This window comes from Phyllobates terribilis, unplaced genomic scaffold (genome assembly GCF_046119375.1).
Source record: "Phyllobates terribilis strain yellow unplaced genomic scaffold, ASM4611937v1 Scaffold_15__1_contigs__length_34870131, whole genome shotgun sequence".
Taxonomy (NCBI): Eukaryota; Metazoa; Chordata; class Amphibia; order Anura; family Dendrobatidae; genus Phyllobates; species Phyllobates terribilis.
In genome coordinates this window covers 24,951,099-24,969,028 of record NW_027362775.1, presented here as the reverse complement: position 1 = coordinate 24,969,028, position 17,930 = coordinate 24,951,099, and the positions used below count along the sequence as shown (strand labels likewise).

The 17,930-nt window shown below is 50.7% G+C and overlaps 2 protein-coding genes across 2 annotated transcripts in view; one reads left to right on the top strand and one right to left on the bottom strand.

Annotated features, from left to right (window-relative positions):
* Positions 1-644: 644 nt before the first annotated feature.
* Positions 645-7,825, bottom strand: LOC141175994 (armadillo repeat-containing protein 1-like). The gene is made up of 4 exons (XM_073659967.1): positions 7,727-7,825; positions 2,327-2,418; positions 969-1,146; positions 645-782 (listed from the first exon to the last, which is right to left on the bottom strand). The coding sequence occupies exons 2-4, from the start codon at positions 2,356-2,358 to the stop codon at positions 735-737; spliced, it is 258 nt and encodes an 85-aa protein (XP_073516068.1). The 5' UTR covers positions 2,359-2,418; positions 7,727-7,825; the 3' UTR covers positions 645-734.
* Positions 7,641-17,930, top strand: part of LOC141175990 (mitochondrial fission regulator 2-like) — a 97,371-nt gene continuing 87,081 nt past the window's right edge. Inside the window, exons 1-2 of the mRNA XM_073659965.1 lie at positions 7,641-7,889; positions 8,158-8,244. Coding sequence (XP_073516066.1) covers positions 7,641-7,889; positions 8,158-8,244 — 336 coding nt within the window. The remainder of the gene's footprint in view (positions 7,890-8,157; positions 8,245-17,930) is intronic.

Genomic DNA, 17,930 nt, shown 5'->3' with positions numbered 1-17,930 from the left:
TCTTTGGTTCCCCCTTCTCCAGCCAGGGACGTGGAAGCAAAACAAGTGCATAAGGCCCTTCCAGCCGGCCTGGAGTAGTGTGGTGTTGAGTGCAGGTGTTGGGGTCCCGGGCAGTACTCCATCCTTACCTGAGAGAAGGAGATACCACACCTCTGGGTGAGGCGCAGTAACTCTGTGGCGACTGAACCCTCAGGGGCGCCACAGAGGGCCCTGCAATCCAGCTCCACCGCAACTCCCCGCTGCTGGAGCACCGGATTCCTGAAGGACCCTGCCTCCTGTGACCTTCGCTCCACTGCCCCCCAGATAAGATACTGTACCTATTCAGACTATAAAACGGACCCCCATCTTATAAAAATATATTTTTTTCTATATTCCACCCCAAAATTTGGGGTGCGTCTTATAGTCCGAAAAATATGGTATATGCCTCATAATAAATTTGGCACATCTTGTGCTGCAGGTGCGCCAACACAAACTCCAACATTTATGAACTGACTCAAATTTCCGCTACAATTTACATCAATCCCTCCCACTAAAACCCACCACACTCTGTTTTATGAAAATTGGTGCGACAGCAGTGTAATTTTTTTTCTCCACAAAACAGCAATCCCAAGTTAAAATATTTTTTCATTTTCTCCTACCTCTGTGACCAGGTCTGGCTTCACTCGCACAGTGCACCTTCTGATTGCTGTCTGAAATGTAAAGCTGATGACACCTTTCACCTTTAATAATGTTTCTTAACATAGGTATTTCCTATCCTGAAAGTCCATAGTGGTCACTTCTTCCTACAAAAAGAAAAAAATTAAACAAAATAAATTAGGCAGAATTTTGCAGCTTAATATTTACCTGAATAGAGAGATATTTTAAGCCATTCTTTAAAAAAAAAAAATCTTGGACGCCCTTTAAAAAGTGGATCGAAGCTATAATAAGTTCTGTGTGCAGTATGGCAATATCAAACAGATGACCCTTACCAGATCATCAAGTCCATGGATGTGGAGTGTTATGGTTTCGGCTCTTTTGTTTGCACTTGAAATGAAGAACTGTAGGTTGTTTTGCTTGTTCTTGGTTTCTGGTGTAAGCAAGTGACCTGGCACACCTAATGACACGTGAATCTGATGGGCGAGTACTTTGCTACGATTATTCATGTCACTGAAAAAAAATAGAATTTATCCATATATCACAGGAGAGCTCTGTTGTCATCTTGTTCTGGAAAAGGTCACTATAAAAGGTACTGATTAAAGGGGTTGTATCATCCTCTTTCTTCAGGAGTGCGCCACCTCTCGGCCTCCTAGCTTCCTAGGGAGCAGTGCTCTTCTGAAGACTGACGGTTCTTTCCAGCGGCATGACTGAGCAGCTCACCCAAAAAACACACTTTCCGCATTGGAAAAGCCGCCATCAGTGCAGCCTAGGAAATCGGCCACTGCAGAAGTGGACAATAACCTAGGCGATAAGCTGTAAACCAGAAGGAAAAATCCATCTGTTCTTAACAAAGAGGAAAGTATAAGTAAATTGCAAAGTTGCCCTGATTTTACAAGCACTTTGCAATATTAACTTGCAAATTTGAGACAACCCCTTTAATAAACATTAAAGAGTTTATTATTATTTGTCTGGCTGTTTTTTTTCAGGAAAGTTGTGTCCCAAGGTGCAATTTGTTGTGAAATAAAGAAACTGTGCTTTACTTACTGCTGAGTCTTCACCATGGCTCTTATTTTATTATTTGGAGCACTGACATCACGACGACAATGCTGCAGGAAATCAGTGAGGTCAGCGGCTCATGCTGTCTACAAGGACAAAGCCGCTGAGGTCACTGATTGGCTTCAGCACTGCCGACGTGATGACGGCACTGCAGACAATAACAGACACCCGGAGAAGCAGCACTCAGCACTGGATCCTTCGAGGATGCATAATACAGTTCGTTTTTATTACAATAAATTGCGTGTAAGGACAACTTTCCTGAAAATGGAAGACCCCTTTAAATATTACAAAATGGAAAATTGTTCTAGATACACAACACCCGCTTGTCTAGTGCACACACTAGAGCTAATGGTGGACTACATTTAATTCATGACAATTTGTATGAAAAATATGAAGATCATCAAAAGACTGGCTACAGAGAGAGTTGTCCAAACAAGGATACATATGCCAAGGCATACAATGCAGTGAGGACTACCCAAAAACACAGGCCCATGTGCCCAGACATCCAGGGCATTACAGTGACAGCATTTCTGCTGGATGTACACTCACTTTGTACGGACACCACTACTACCAGCTAATACTTCATGACAGCTGTACACAAGCTCAGCCCCAGCATTACACGCAATGAGTTTACCTGTTCTTAATGTTCTCCAGGCTCACCATCATACCTAGCTCACTCCTCGGTCTTTTACAGTGATTAGGATTTTCACACAATTAGTGAATTGCCTGTAAAAGATGTAATACCGTTATATAGAAAATTGGCTTCAAGGGTGAAAGTTATAGTGTTCCCCCAATTATGTTCTATTTTATGTAACTAATGAATGGCCAATTCTTTGTTACCACAAATGAATCCTGAGCAGGCTTTTCAATAGTAAAGGGGGCCTGTCATTCGATTCATGTTGCTCGAACCACGGGCAGGATGAATCAGAGCCTGTCTGTGCGATTGCAGACAGGTAGGTTTGAAAAACCAGGCGGAGACTATTGGGAGAGACCCAGCTAATTTGATGATGTACTCAGCTGGCTTCTTTCCGCCCCACTCCAGATGACTGAGGGAGTCCCTTATCACATCAGACTAATCACATCTCTCTCCTTATGGTTCCTGGACGTCATTTAAAATTATATTTTCTCGGAAACAAGGGAGGGTCAAGAGGAAAACATACTTTGCAGCAATCATGCACAGGGCTGTGGAGTCGGTAAGCCAAACCTCCAACTCCACGACTCCGACTCACTCCCTTATACATGGCTCATGTTTAAGTGATAAATTTACTGTAGCACAGATTCATCTCAGCTAAAAGTCTAGACCTTTTGATCAGGAATAGGACAGACATTTATAGGACATTTCATAACTTTCCCAAATTCTTATGAAAAATATTCCCCACAAACTACATTGAACTACTGTACCCAATTTATTATATATTTTAGGTGACTCTTGGTCTTCCTTTCCTGGGGCGATCCTCATGTGAGCCAGTTTCTTTGTAGCGCTTGATGGTTTTTGCAACTGCACTTGGGGACACTTTCAAAGTTTGCCCAATTTTTCACGCTGACTGACCTTCATTTCTTAAAGTAATGATGGCCACTTGTTTTTCTTTACTTAGCTGCTTTTTTCTTGCCATAATACAAATTCTGACAGTCTATTCACTAGGACTATCAGCTGTGTATCCACCTAACTTCTGCACAACACAACTGATGGTCCCAACCCCATTTATAAGGCAAGAAATCCCACTTATTAAACCTGACAGGGCACGCCTGTGAAGTGAAAACCATTTCCGGTGACTACCTCTTGAAGCTCATCAAGAGAATGCCAAGAGTGTGCAAAGCAGTCATCAAAGCAAAAGGTGGCTGCTTTGAAGAACCTAGAATATAAGACATATTTTCAGTTGTTTCACACTTTTTTGTTAAGTATATAATTCCACATGTGTTAACTCATAGTTTTGATGCCTTCAGTGTGAATGTACAATTTTCATAGTCATGAAAATACAGAAAAATCTTTAAATGAGAAGGTGTGTCCAAACTTTTGGTCTGTACTGTATATGGAGATGCTATCTGCTGTTATTACTCCATGGTGATGGTTCCTCTGTTTCTATATATATTTAAAATCAATGATTTTATTATGTGTAATGTAGGATCTATTTTGGGGGTCGCTATGTGGGGAGGGTCATTTTTTAGCTTCACATATTATCTGCACTTACCCCTGTTGTGTGCCTAATTGATTATCTGTAATAAATTTGTTATAACTTTGTCTTTTTTCCCTGTGCTCTCTATGTCTATTTGACGATGGAGCCTATATAGTCCATAATATGGTAGTATTGAGTATAACATTATATGTAATGGTGATTTAAAATATACATTAGAATTGTGGTGTACATACTACTTTTTCCATGAATTGTGCTATTTTACATTGTTAATGTGGTAAATGACTATTCTAGCTGCAAAAGTCTTGTTTTTATTGCAATATCTACATAGGTGAATAGAGGCCCATTTCTAACAACCACCACTCCAGTGTTTTAATGGTACATTGTGTTTGCTAACTGTGTAAGAAGGCTAATGGATGTTTAGAAAACCCTAGAAAACCCTTGCACAAGTATGTTAGCCCAGCTGAAAATGGTTTGGCTGATTTGAGAAGCTATAAAGTTGACCTTCCATTGAGCTAGTTGAGAATCTGGAGCATTACATTTGTTTGTTCTATGAAACTCTCAAAATGGCCAGAAAAAGAGAACTTTCATGTGAAACTCGACAGTCTATTCTTGTTCTTAGAAATGAAGGCTATTCCATGTGAGAAATTGCCAAGAAACTGAAGATTTCCTACAATGGTGTGTACTACTCCCTTCAGAGGAGAGAAAAAACAGGCTCTAACCAGAGTAAAAAGAGAAGTGGGAGGCCCCGCTGCACAACTGAGCAACAAGACAAGTACATTAGAGTCTCTAGTTTGAGAAATTGACGCCTCAAAGCTCCTCAAATGGCAGCTTCATTAAATAGTACACGCAAAACGCCAGTGTCAACGTCTACAGCGAAGAGGAGACTCCGGGATGCTGGCCTTCAGGGCAAAGTGGCAAAGAAAAATCCATATTTGAGACTGGCTAATAAAAGGAAAAGATTAATATGGGCAAAAGAACACAGACATTGGACAGAAGATTGTAAAAAAGTTTTATGGACAGACGAATCAAAGTTTGAGGTGTTTGGATCACACAGAACAACATTTGTGAGATGCAGAACAACTGAAAAGATGCTGGAAGAGTGCCTGACGCCATCTGTCAAGCATGATGGTCTGGAGTTGCTTTGGTGCTGGTAAAGTGGGAGATTTGGACAAGGTAAATGGGATTTTGAGTAAGGAAGGTTATCACTCCATTTTGCAACGCCATGCCATACCCTGTGGACAGCGCTTGATTGGAGCCAATTTCATCCTACAACAGGACAATGACCCAAAGCACACCTGCAAATTATGCATGAACTATTTAGGGAAGAAGCAGGCAGCTGGTATTCTATCTGTAATGGAGTGGCCAGCGCAGTCACCAGATCTCAAACCCATTTAGCTGTTGTGGGAGCAGCTTGACCGTATGGTACGCAAAAAGTGCCCATCAAGCCAATCCAACTTGTGGGAGGGGCTTCAGGAAGCATGAGGTGAAATTTCTCAAGATTACCTCAGCAAATTAACAGCTAGAATGCCAAAGGTCTGCAATGCTGTAATTGCGGCAAAAGGGAGCATTCTTTGACAAAAGCAAAGTTTGAAGGAGAAAATTATTCTTTCAAATAAAAATCATTATTTCTAACCTTGTCAATGTCTGGACTATATTTTCTATTCATTTGGCAATTCATTTGATAAATAAAAGTATGATTTTTCATGGAAAACACAAAATTGTCTGGGTGACCGCAAACTTTTGAACGGTAGTGTACACACACACATCATGAATCATTGTGCATCATGAATCATTGTATATATTAAAGGGGCCCACTGAGACTCAAAAATCTGGAGCCGGCCCTGTGTGTGTATGTATTTTACACAGGAGCAGTGTGTGTGTATATATTTTGCAGAGGGGCTGTGTGTGTGTGTGTGTGTGTATTTTGCAAGTCTCCTGTAATGTCCACATCTGCCCCAGGTTAAATCTCTGACTGACGCAGCGCTCTGACTGACACAGCCCCCTAACTGATGCAGCGCTCTGACTTACACAGCGCTCTGACTGACGCAGCCCCCTGACTGACACAGCCCCCTGACTGATGCAGCGCTCTGACTGATGCAGCGCTCTGACTGACGCAGCCCCCTGACTGACGCAGCCCCCTGACTGACACAGCCCCCTGACTGATGCAGCGCTCTGACTGATGCAGCGCTCTGACTGATGCAGCGCTCTGACTGACACATCGCTGTGACTGACGCAGCCCCCTGACTGATGCAGCGCTCTGACTTACACAGCGCTCTGACTGACGCAGCCCCCTGACTGACGCAGCCCCCTGACTGACACAGCCCCCTGACTGACACAGCCCCCTGACTGATGCAGCGCTCTGACTGATGCAGCGCTCTGACTGACGCATCGCTGTGACTGACGCAGCCCCCTGACTGATGCAGCCCCCTGACTGACACAGCCCCCTGACTGATGCAGCCCCCTGACTGACACAGCCCCCTGACTGATGCAGTGCTCTGACTGATGCAGCGCTCTGACTGACGCAGCCCCCTGACTGACGCAGCCCCCTGACTGACACAGCCCCTTGACTGATGCAGCGCTCTGACTGATGCAGCGCTCTGACTGATGCAGCGCTCTGACTGACACATCGCTGTGACTGACGCAGCCCCCTGACTGATGCAGCGCTCTGACTTACACAGCGCTCTGACTGACGCAGCCCCCTGACTGACGCAGCCCCCTGACTGACACAGCCCCCTGACTGATGCAGCGCTCTGACTGATGCAGCGCTCTGACTGATGTAGCGCTCTGACTGACGCATCGCTGTGACTGACGCAGCCCCCTGACTGACGCAGCCCCCTGACTGACACAGCCCCCTGACTGATGCAGCGCTCTGACTGACGCAGCGCTCTGACTGATGCAGCGCTCTGACTGACGCAGCGCTCTGACTGGCGCAGCGCTCTGACTGACGCAGTGCTCTGACTGGGGCAACGCTCTGACTGACGTATCGCTGTGACTGACACAGCCCCCTGACTGACGCAGCACTCTGACTGACACAGCGCTCTGACTGGCGCAGCCCCCTGACTGATGCAGCACTCTGACTGACGCAGCCCCCTGACTGACACAGTGCTCTGACTGACACAGCCCCCGACTGATGCAGCGCTCTGACTAATGCAGCGCTCTGACTGACGCAGCGCTCAGACTGATGCAGCGCTCTGAATGACGCAGCGCTCTGACTGACGCAGCGCTCTGACTGGTGCAGCGCTCTGACTGACGCAGTGCTCTGACTGGGGCAACGCTCTGACTCACGTATCGCTGTGACTGACGCAGCACTCTGACTGACGCAGCGCTCTGACTGACGCAGCCCCCTGACTGACACAGCGCTCTGACTGGCGCAGCGCTCTGACTGACGCATCCCCCTGACCGACGCAGCGCTCTGACTGGCGCAGCGCTCTGACTGACGCAGCCCCGTGACTGATGCAGCGCTCTGACTGACGCAGCGCTCTGATTGACGCAGCGCTCTGACTGACGCATCGCTGTGACTGGCGCAGCGCTCTGATTGACGCAGCGCTCTGACTGGCACAGCGCTGTGACTGGCGCAGCGCTCTGACTTTTATATGTATGTGCACAGCGCTGACCCACTACCCGCGTCACATGACTATGGGAGACATACATGAGGGGCCAGGTGGTAGACTTTTGGCTGGTGTAGAAATTAAAGTTTTGCCCTTTTTCCGTCACAGGTGAGAAAGGCTGCAGAGTCCGGCTCCACAGTCAGGAGCCATCATAGGAGCACACAGGATGCAAAATATGCTGGCCCTGTGACGCAGGAACACTTCCATGGAGCCAGAGGCTGGAGCTTGTAGAGAACGCGGCGGTGAGCCCTCCAGCACCCGGCCACCCCCCATGTATACACGGCCACTTACACCTCACCGGCCACTCAGCTCTCCTGGACGCAGCACGTACACCGGGGTCACACAACAACCTCTCCAGCCTCAAGCACACGGCGACCGTTACCTAACCCCACCCACAGCGACACCTGCAGCTGATTGGCTCTGGAATCTGTCACAGGTCTTCACACAGCTGGACGTAATCTCACAGCGCTGGGTTTGAATGAGTCTCGTCCGTTCTCCTCGTCCTGTCCCGGAGCTGCGCGGAGACACCAAGAGCTGACACTACCCCCGGGCGGACACGGTGAGTGACGTCCTGTGCTCCGTACATACCGGGGCCTGTTTCCGGCCTAAAGAGGCTGATCACAGAGAACAATAGCTTGAACGTAAAGTGACTGATACCAGAGAGCACCAGCAGGCATAGATTGCTGCAGCCAGGTCAGTGAGCTTTCATTGTTGTTTTCCAGGAGGAAGGAATCCTGTGTCCGCCATCACCTCTGCAGCTGGAGCTGATCCACCAGCTGTCGGAATACCTGGGAGTGCCCACTGAGCAGGTGAGTGGTGATCGGGCCTGGGACTGGCGCACATGTATAGGGGCTCCAGCCTTATGTTGTACTTTATATATGGTACCAGTGATTGCTCACTGACACCCCCATGTTCCTTCATATCGCTACCCGTAGCGACCACGCACCAATGGCAGAAAAGGAGAAGTGACCTCTCCAGCAGGACAGAGGGGCATGGGGGATTCATAGCTGAGTATACTCAGGACATACAGTACAGACCAAAAGTTTGGACACACCTTCTCATTTAAAGATTTTTCTGTATTTTCTTGACTATGAAAATTGTACATTTACACTGAAGGCATCAAAACTATGAATTAACACATGTGGAATTATATACTTAACAAAAAAGTGTGAAACAACTGAAAATATGTCTTATATTCTAGGTTCTTCAAAGTAGCCATCTTTTGCTTTGATGACTGCTTTGTACACTCTTGGCATTCTCTTGATGAGCTTCAAGAGGTAGTCACCGGAAATGATCTTCCAACAATCTTGAAAGAGTTCCCAGAGATGCTTAGCACTTGTTAGCCCTTTTGCCTTCATTCTGCGGTCCAGCTCACCCCAAACCATCTCGATTGGGTTCAGGTCTGGTGACTGTGGAGGCCAGGTCATCTGGCGTAGCACCCCATCACTCTCCCTCTTGGTCAAATAGCCCTTACACAGCCTGGAGGTGTGTTTGGGGTCATTGTCCTGTTGAAAAATAAATGATGGTCGAACTAAACGCAAACCGGATTGAATAGCATGCCGCTGCAAGATGCTGTGGTAGCCATGCTGGTTCAGTATGCCTTCAATTTTGAATAAATTCCCAACAGTGTCAAAAGCAAAACATCCCCACACCATCACACCTCATCCTCCATGCTTCACGGTGGGAACCAGGCATGTAGAGTACAACCATTCACCTTTTCTGCGTCGCACAAAGACACAGTGGTTGGTACCAAAGATCTCAAATTTGGACTCATCAGACCAAAGCACAGATTTCCACTGGTCTAATGTCCATTGCTTGTGTTCTTTAGCCCAAACAAGTCTCTTCTGCTTGTTGCCTGTCCTTAGCAGTGGTTTCCTAGCAGCTATATTTCGATGAAGGCCTGATGCACAAAGTCTACTCTTAACAGTTGTTGAAGAGATGTGTCTGCTGCTAGAACTATGTGTGGCATTGACCTGGTCTCTAATCTGAGCTGCTGTTAACCTGCGATTTCTGAGGCTGGTGACTCGGATAAACTTATCCTCAGAAGCAGAGGTGACTCTTGGTCTTCCTTTCCTGGGGCGGTCATCGTGTGAGCCAGTTTCTTTGTAGCGCTTGATAGTTTTTGCAACTGCACTTGGGGACACTTTCAATGTTTTCCCAATTTTTCAGACTGACTGACCTTCATTTCTTAAACTAATGATGGCCACTGGTTTTTCTTTACTTAGAATTTGTATTATGGCAAGAAAAAAGCATCTAACAGTCTATTCAGTAGGACTATCAGCTGGGTGAGATGCAGCACCTCTGTGGCGACAGAAACCCTCAGGGGCGCCACATACCCCCCTGGTAAAACACAGCACGTCCGCGGGCTGGAACAGAGTAAAAAACAGGGTATTTTTAAAGACATGCAAAATTTTGGAATGCATTTGTGGCGCCCCTGAGGGTTCGGTCGCCACAGAGGTACTGCACCTCACCCAGAGGTGTGGTGTCTCCCTTTCTATCAGGTAAGGAGGGAGTATTGCACGGAACCCCAACACCTACATCCAACACTACACTACCCCAGGCCAGCAGGAGGGGCAAGACGCAATGTAGTTTTCTCCTGAGCCCTGACCCTGGCTGGGGTGGGGGGAACCCAAAGTTAGGGCGAACCAGTAGTGGGTGTGGGTGGAGGAGGTAGCTCATGGGAGCACTTATACAGTAGATATATAAAAGGTAGACATTTTAGCATTGGGGAGTTGAAGAACAGTGTGTGGTTGAGTAGGAACAGTCCGGGAGCAGAGTCTCTTTAGGAGCTCTGCTCCACCACAAAGGGCCTAGGACTGAGGCCCAGGAGGGGAGCAGGGAGTAAGCTCCGTTCTATAGAAGGGATCCTAGGGGGTACGGCGAATGCAGGCGGCACCCGTACACCCCGAACCTGCCAAGCGTCAGGAGGATCTAGGCCGCAAGAAGGGGACTGGCCCCTGGCCCAGTCGTGCAGCTTCAAGCCTCGGCTGGAAAAACCGGAGGCTTCTGGCTTCTATAGCCACAAGCCAAACCCTCACTTCAATCCAAAGTAAGGTCAAGCAGGTCTGTGCAACTCCGACGGACAGGGGGGACCTCGCAGCACCCGAACAGGATTCACAGTGGCAAGCGCATGGCAGGAGGGAGAAAGACCCAGCGCGAAGTCGGTCTAGAAAGGTACATAAGAAAGTGGGGTTCTGCCAGGTACACCCAAGCTGCCTGAGGAAGGACTGAACCCCTGCCCGGTGAACGCAGAGCGACGCAGGAGGCTTGCACCAGTACAGTGCACCTGTGGACTGTCTAAGAACTGTGAGTAAATCTTGGATGACTGCACCGAATTGCCTCCGTCCCTTCCTTTCACCAGCGCCATTTCCCTCCCTGCACTACAACGCCCAGCGCACCTGCATTTATTCTACACTGCCCTGAGGCCTGCTCCACCTGTGGGGAGCCGTTCCATCTCAAGCTGCCCTAACACCTGCCTCAGAGGACTGTCGCAGCGCTGGTGATCCTCACCAGACACCACAGGTGGCGGCACGACATATCCCCTATAAATATCCCCCTTTTGAGTGACCGCCCTGGGCCACGGATCGGGCCAGCCACCGTGATATCCCCCAAGAGCAGCCATAAGGCCCGGCTGCCGAGCACCCCACGGCCCTGGGGGCGAGTCACAGTCACATAGAAGATTATGAATATAACATTTCTTCCCTTTATGGGAGGCACATTTCTTGAACGTTACTGGTTGTCAAAATATTATAAAACACTTTTAATAACATTCTTCAACAAGTTACAGCACGATCTGTAACCGGGTGTCCATTTTCTTTAGTAAGGTGCTATTCAGTGAACATGAGGGACCCGCCCGAAAACCCTCAACGTAGGCCCTGGGCGTGGCTGCAGGGCATAGATGATCCAGATGTTGGACCACGTCTTCGGCCACGCCAAACGGGTTTTTGTTCAATGGTCTTTTTACATAAAACCAATAGGGGGCACTTTAATAAGTGCAACTATTTACACTGGAAAGTTCTTCGGTTATTCACCGTCCATAACCTGACAGTTTTTGTACCTTTTCCAGGTAACTGGATAAACACACTCACATCTCAAACTTGCAGTGTCTCTGCCATACCCCTACGGGTAACTATATAGTGTTCAAGTTCCAGCTACTGTGCTCAGTAGTGGTGCTCCCTCCTGGGAAGCTCTTGTCCACTATAGGCTGGCCCAGCCAGGTCATCAGCACTGTAGGATGAGGAACTGCTCACTTTCCCCACCCTGTAGACATTCAGGGCATACCAGTTCCTCTCACATCTATGCCTGGTGTAGGTGACGTAATCATCCGGGTACAAGTTCCGATCCGGATGTCCTTCTTTAAGGTGGGACTCCACGTCCCTCTGATTCACGAAAAGGTCCGTCTCGGCCTGTGGATCCCGGATGAAACCCCATCCTCCATGCTGGTTGAACTTCACTACGGTCCCTTCGGCACGGGGACCTTATGCTGACTTCCTGTCCTTGCGGGCCCTGGCCTTCTCCTCCATGTTCCGGGCCTACAGTCTTTCCTAACGCACCCGCCGGATGTGGCACTCCTTCTCGAGCTGCTCCACTTCCCTCTTGCAGTCCTCTCTTCTGCGGGCAGCCTCTGCTTTTGTTTCTCGGGGAAACCCCATGAGGTCTACCCCAGGGTTATCCCACTCAAATTGATCCTCCTCACTTTGGGAGACGGCGGGGGGTGGGGGAGCTGGTAATAGTGGGAGCCGCTGGTCTTCCACCTCTGCGGTCCAATCCCAGGGTCGGCGTCCGTACACCCACTCGGGTGTCGGGGTAAGCGGTTCCCGTAAGGGACCCAGGAGCGGGCCGGTGTTGCTGGTGCCCGGAGGTGACGGTTCCGAGCCCCAGAGGACGTCTAGGGCGTGCGCGCCCGGGGACCGATGACCTGGAAGGAGGGCCCGGAACGGGTCCGCGTGTTCCGCGCCCGGGGGCGGAGGGCCTTGCTGGGGTGTCAGGAGCGGGTCTGCGTCAGTAGCGCCCGGGGTCGACGGTTCCACCAGAGGGCCAGGAGCAGGTCAGCGCCTCTAGCACCCGGGACAGGGAGGCTCCTCTTACCTGCTCCCGCGGCCGCTCTTGCGCTGCACTCTGCCTCCTGGTGCTGGTGCGGATCCGCCAAGGCTGGGGCGCTGCCTGTGCTTTGCAGCGCTGGCTGCTGCCGGTTCGCCATCCTCTCTACTATCTCCTTTTTCCAGCTGGCGATGGCATCTTGCTGGGCCCTCTCCATTCTCCCGGTCAGGTCCTCCATCCCGGCATAGAGGAACTCCGAATCCTCCCGGGACAGCTTGGAAACTACCTCCTCCAGGGTGAGGGGTGCCTCAGGTCATAGCAGGCCGCTGGCAGGGACTCCTGGTGCACTTCCCTTCATGTTGCCTGCCAGGTGCGGTCTGTCTAGACTGGTCAAGACCACACCCTGTCTCCCAGTTTTCTTCTCTCCTCTCCCCTTTCTGGGGCGGTCCCATGGCTGCTTGCTGTCGGCCACACCCGGAGGTAGCCTCTCCATATATGGCTACCTTCTCGGTGAGACTGGTATGGACTTGTGGCTACAGGACATAAAATACTGTAGCCTCCGGGTTCTAGTTAGGCATAGAGTCCTCCGCTAGTTGAGGGATCGGTTCCCTTTGTACGGCCTGACCCCTCCACCGCCTGATAGATTCGGGCGTACGGGTGGTCTCCAGCACTGCCGTACCCCTGGGGTCTTTTCCTTATTCCTGGAGCCTCTCTCCTGCTCCTCTCTCCTCTCCTTTCCTTTCAGTCCTGGGCCTCTCACCAGGCCCTCCTTCTGAGCAGAGCTCCTACAGAGCCTCTGCTCCTTCCACTTCTCCTCCTCTGACTGAACCTCGCTTCACAAGATGGCTCCTGTTCTTATATCATCTCTCCAGTGCTCCCCTGAACTGCTTCCTCCACCCACACCCACTACATGGTTCCCCCTTACTGTGGTCCCCCCCCACTCCAGCCAGGAACCAGGGACTGTGCTCTTGTGTCACCCTGGCCTGGATGCCACAAAATCTAATAAAGCTGTGTCTTTAGAGCAAGGGGGAGGTTCTCTAGTCAGGGGAACATTAGCATGCAATACCTCCTGTCTCAGGCCAGTAGGGGGAGCCGGCTGCCCCTATAAAAGCTGGAACTGGGGGCAGGGTTAGGGAGAACTGGACGACCTGTCTCAGGACTGAGAAGCGTCCCAGAGCAGAGAGGGACAGTTGTATTGCACCCTAAGAGGAAGTGTGGCGGTAGGAGAGCCACAAGCCAGAGACAAGAGGCGAAGTGAGCCTGTCTTGGTAGATAAAGAACTCAATTTACCAGACTTTGGTGTCTGAGGCTGTGAGGATTCCACATTCTCCAGCAGATAACCAGTCCGCAGGGGACTGTAGGTTCCTTGGCCTAAGAAGCCTGAATGCCCTGCCACAACAGAAGGGACCAGAAAAGCCGTACCAGGCCGGGAGCAGAAAGGAACCCACGTCGCAGGCCATACAGGCGAGAATACACGGAAAGCTCGGAAACGTGGGCTGTTACCCTATAAGGAGGAGATAGCCAGAAGGAGCACAGAAAGCACGGTAGGCCTACACCCTCACCCTGACCAGGGCCAATTTCCCAATTGCTCTCAGACATCCAGGTCCCCTCCTAGCCGGGACTGTTTATGGGTCAGTTTACCTGTTCTAGTAAAGACCCTGGACTGCAACCTGTTGTCTGTGTGCTCCTTCGCGCCTCCAGCACTACCGGTACTGGGACTCTCACCACCATCACTCCCACCATCCATTATACTGCCTGGGGCCGCACTCTTCCCGTGGGGAGTCACACTACCCCAGCTGCACACCTCATCAGCCCCAGCGGTCTGCATGCAGCGGCGGTTCCTAATAACGGCAATCCACGGGTGGCGTAGTCGGACATTATCAATAGTGCATAGCAGACTATCACTGGCCTGACCACCCTGAGCCACGGAACCGGGTAGACACTACTACCCCCATCGTTCCCCTGTTGTCCGGAACCGAGTGCCCCACGGCCCAGGGGGCGAGTCAGCTTTGGCGTAGTCGGCAGGATTGCAACCAACCCACCACAAACGGGTATTGCGTGCCTAGAAAAGACTTTGCACTTACCTGAGTGAAGTTTCCCGCCATCCGGAACCGTTTCCCGCCTTTTCCACACCGTCTCCCGGCATCTTCCATCGGTTCCCGCCATCTTCAGCCGTTTTCCCGCCATCGGACGCCATCTTCAGGACGCCGCGCGGGAAGAAGAGGGGCGTGGACGTCCAAACCGCACGAGACCCGAAGCTCCGCCCCACGCACCGACGCTGCGCAAGGTCCTGGAAGGGAGAGAGAGCGACGCTGACGTCACCAGGACGCGACGCAAAGTCCTCGTCCGGAGCAGCACCAGCGGAGCCGCGGCCTACAGAAGAGGATCGTCGGAAGGTAGGCCACGCTTGACTAGGGGGGAGGAAGATGTCGGACACGGAGGCGCCCACTACCACCAGCGCAGCTGCAGCAGCGGTGATGCCATTTTCCCTGCCCTACATTCCTGGAGCGGCCTGGCTGCCTAAGTATTCAGGGGAGCCCCATGCCCTAACTGACTTTAAGGAAAGGCTGTACAGTTTGTTCCAAGTTTACCCCCTGACAGAGGAACAGAAGGTCAGCATACTAACAGGGCAGTTAACTGGCGCAGCCCAAAGGGAGGTAAAATCATGACCCACTGAGGAGAAAAGGACCGTGAAGGGTATTCTGGCCCGGCTGCGGGGTACCTTTGACACACGTACCTCTGCTGAAATTAAAATGAGGTTCTATGGATGTAAGCAGCGGGCACAGGACAGCATCAGAGACTATGCCCTAAATCTGCAGGAAGCCTTGAGGGCTATCCAACAAACTGACCCTGGCAGTGTGCAGGAAACGGATAAGCTACTAACAGAACAATTCATAGAAGGTCTGCTGTCTAGCGCCCACAGGGCCCAACTGCGCCTCATGTTCTTTCAGAACCCTGATCTGACCTTTGCCCAATTTAAGGACAGGGCCATAAGGGTGCTCCGTGAACCTGCAACCAGTGGCGCTATAAACCCCCGGCGCCCTGCTCTCACCTACCACCAGGAGGCGGCGCCGTCCTCTGTGGACTCCGTGGGGGCTGAAGCACAGGCCCTGAGCCAAGCCCCGTCGAAGGATCTACACCACCAAGTCCAGGAGCTGACCAGGAGCGTTGCTGCATTGACCAGGACCGTCCAGGCATTACAATTGGACCCGTCAAGACCCATTGAGTTGGTTTCAAGTCCGGAGGATGTCCCGTGGTGTCGACAGAGGAGGATCCCGTCGTTCCGAGGGAGGCCCACAGACCGCTACGCGGAGGATGGACAGCCCATTTGCCGTCGATGCAACCAGCCCGGACACATTTCCAGGTACTGTAATTTAAACGAGTCCAACCTGGGGCAGAGGGCCGACCCCCAGGCATAAGATCACCAGGCCCTTATAATTGGCGTGATAAGTACTTTGGGGGGCGCCCGGTTTTACCCGTGGTGCTGGACGGTATCCCTATGAGCGCCTTGCTGGATACTGGGTCGCAAGTAACCACTATCCCTTATGTACTTTTTAAGCAGTATTGGACTGATGCTGATATCACACGGTATCCAGACAGTAACTTGAGCATCATCGCCAGTAATGGCTTACCTGTGCCGCAGATGGGGTTCAAGGAGATGACCATTAAAATTGGTAAAGTTGAACTACCAGCACAGGGAGTGATTATTGTGGACATTGACCGTCGTGAAAGTCACCCTAAAATAACTGTGGGTACTAACGTGATTGAAAATTGTCTTTCAGAGGTAATTGTAATTCTACAACAGGTGGCGGTGAATGCTAGTTCCAGCCAACAGAGAGTCCTCAACAAGGAGTTAAAAGCCCTGATGAGACGGCAGCAGGTAGAACTATCTGGTGGTGAGATCGGTAGCGTAAGAATGAGTGACCCATTCCCCATTTCCATGCCTCCCAAAAGTGAAATGATGATCTGGTGTCGGACTGCAATCGGGTTGAAAGGTAGAGACTACCAAGCCATGGTAGAACCCGTGTACTCGGACAGCAGGCCCACCATTTTGACAGCCCGGGGGGTGGTTGATGTCCATCATGGGAGGGTGCCCATCCGCATCCTCAACATTGGGGAGAGGGAAGTACACTTACCCAGGTACGCTACACTCGCCAAACTGTTTGTTGTCGAACACAAAGCTATCAGGGCCGTGGAACCCTTGCCTCCATCTCCACAGGCGGAGGGTAATGGCTCCCAGAAACAAAAGGAGGACTGGTGCCAGAAACTCCATGTGGGTGCTGACTCCACTCCCCTGCACCAAAAACAAGGAGTCTACCGGGTGATACAGGAGTACGAGAGAGTCTTTAGTAAGCACCTGCTAGATTTCGGCAGAGTAAAAGGGATAGAACACCACATCCCCACAGGGAGCCACCCACCAATAAAAGAGAGACACAGGCCTGTACCCTCTGCACATTATCAGAATGCCAAGGGTATGCTAAGAGAAATGAAAGAAACTGGGGTCATTAGAGATAGCTGTAGCCCCTGGGCAGCCCCCTTGGTTCTGCTGAAAAAGAAAGACGGCACCATGAGAATGTGCGTAGACTATAGACAAATCAACCGTATCACCTATAAAGACACATACCCGCTGCCTAGAATAGAGGAGTCTTTAGCCGCACTAAAATCAGCTAACTTCTTTTCTACTTTGGACCTTACTAGCGGGTACTGGCAGGTTCCTGTGGCAGAGGCTGACAAGGAGAAGACCGCCTTCACCACCCTGATGGGACTGAGCGAATTCAACTGTATGCCTTTCGGGCTCTGCAACGCACCAGGGACCTTCCAGCGGCTGATGGAATGCTGTCTAGGGCACCGAAACTTCGAGACGGTCCTCCTTTACCTGGACGACGTGATCGTCTATTCGAAGACCTACGAGGGCCATCTAAAGCACCTGGCCGAGGTGTTCGAAGCCCTGGCAGGCTATGGCCTGAAGGTGAAACCATCGAAGTGTCACCTGTTGAAACCGAAGGTCCAGTACCTAGCGCACATGGTAAGTGCGGAAGGAGTAGCCCCCGACCCTGACAAGGTCACGGCAATCAAGAGCTGGCCAAGCCCCTCGAATATCAAAGAGGTGAGACAGTTTCTCGGGTTGGTAGGCTACTACCGAAGGTTCATCCCCGGGTTCACTAAGATGGCAGCTCCTATGCAGGACCTCCTGATTGGACAGTCTAAGTCCAGAAGTCAAAAGCCACCCTTCAAGTGGGATAAACCGGAAGAGGAGTCCTTCCGCCAGCTAAAGATTGCCCTCACAGGGGATGAGATCCCGGCTTACCCTGATTATGGCCAGCCTTTCTTTCTCCACACAGACGCCAGTAATGTGGGACTGGGAGCCGTAGTGTCCCAAAACCAACAGGGCAGAGAAAGGGTGATCGCGTACGCCAGCCGGAAGCTGAGGCCCACCGAGAGGAACCCGGAGAAT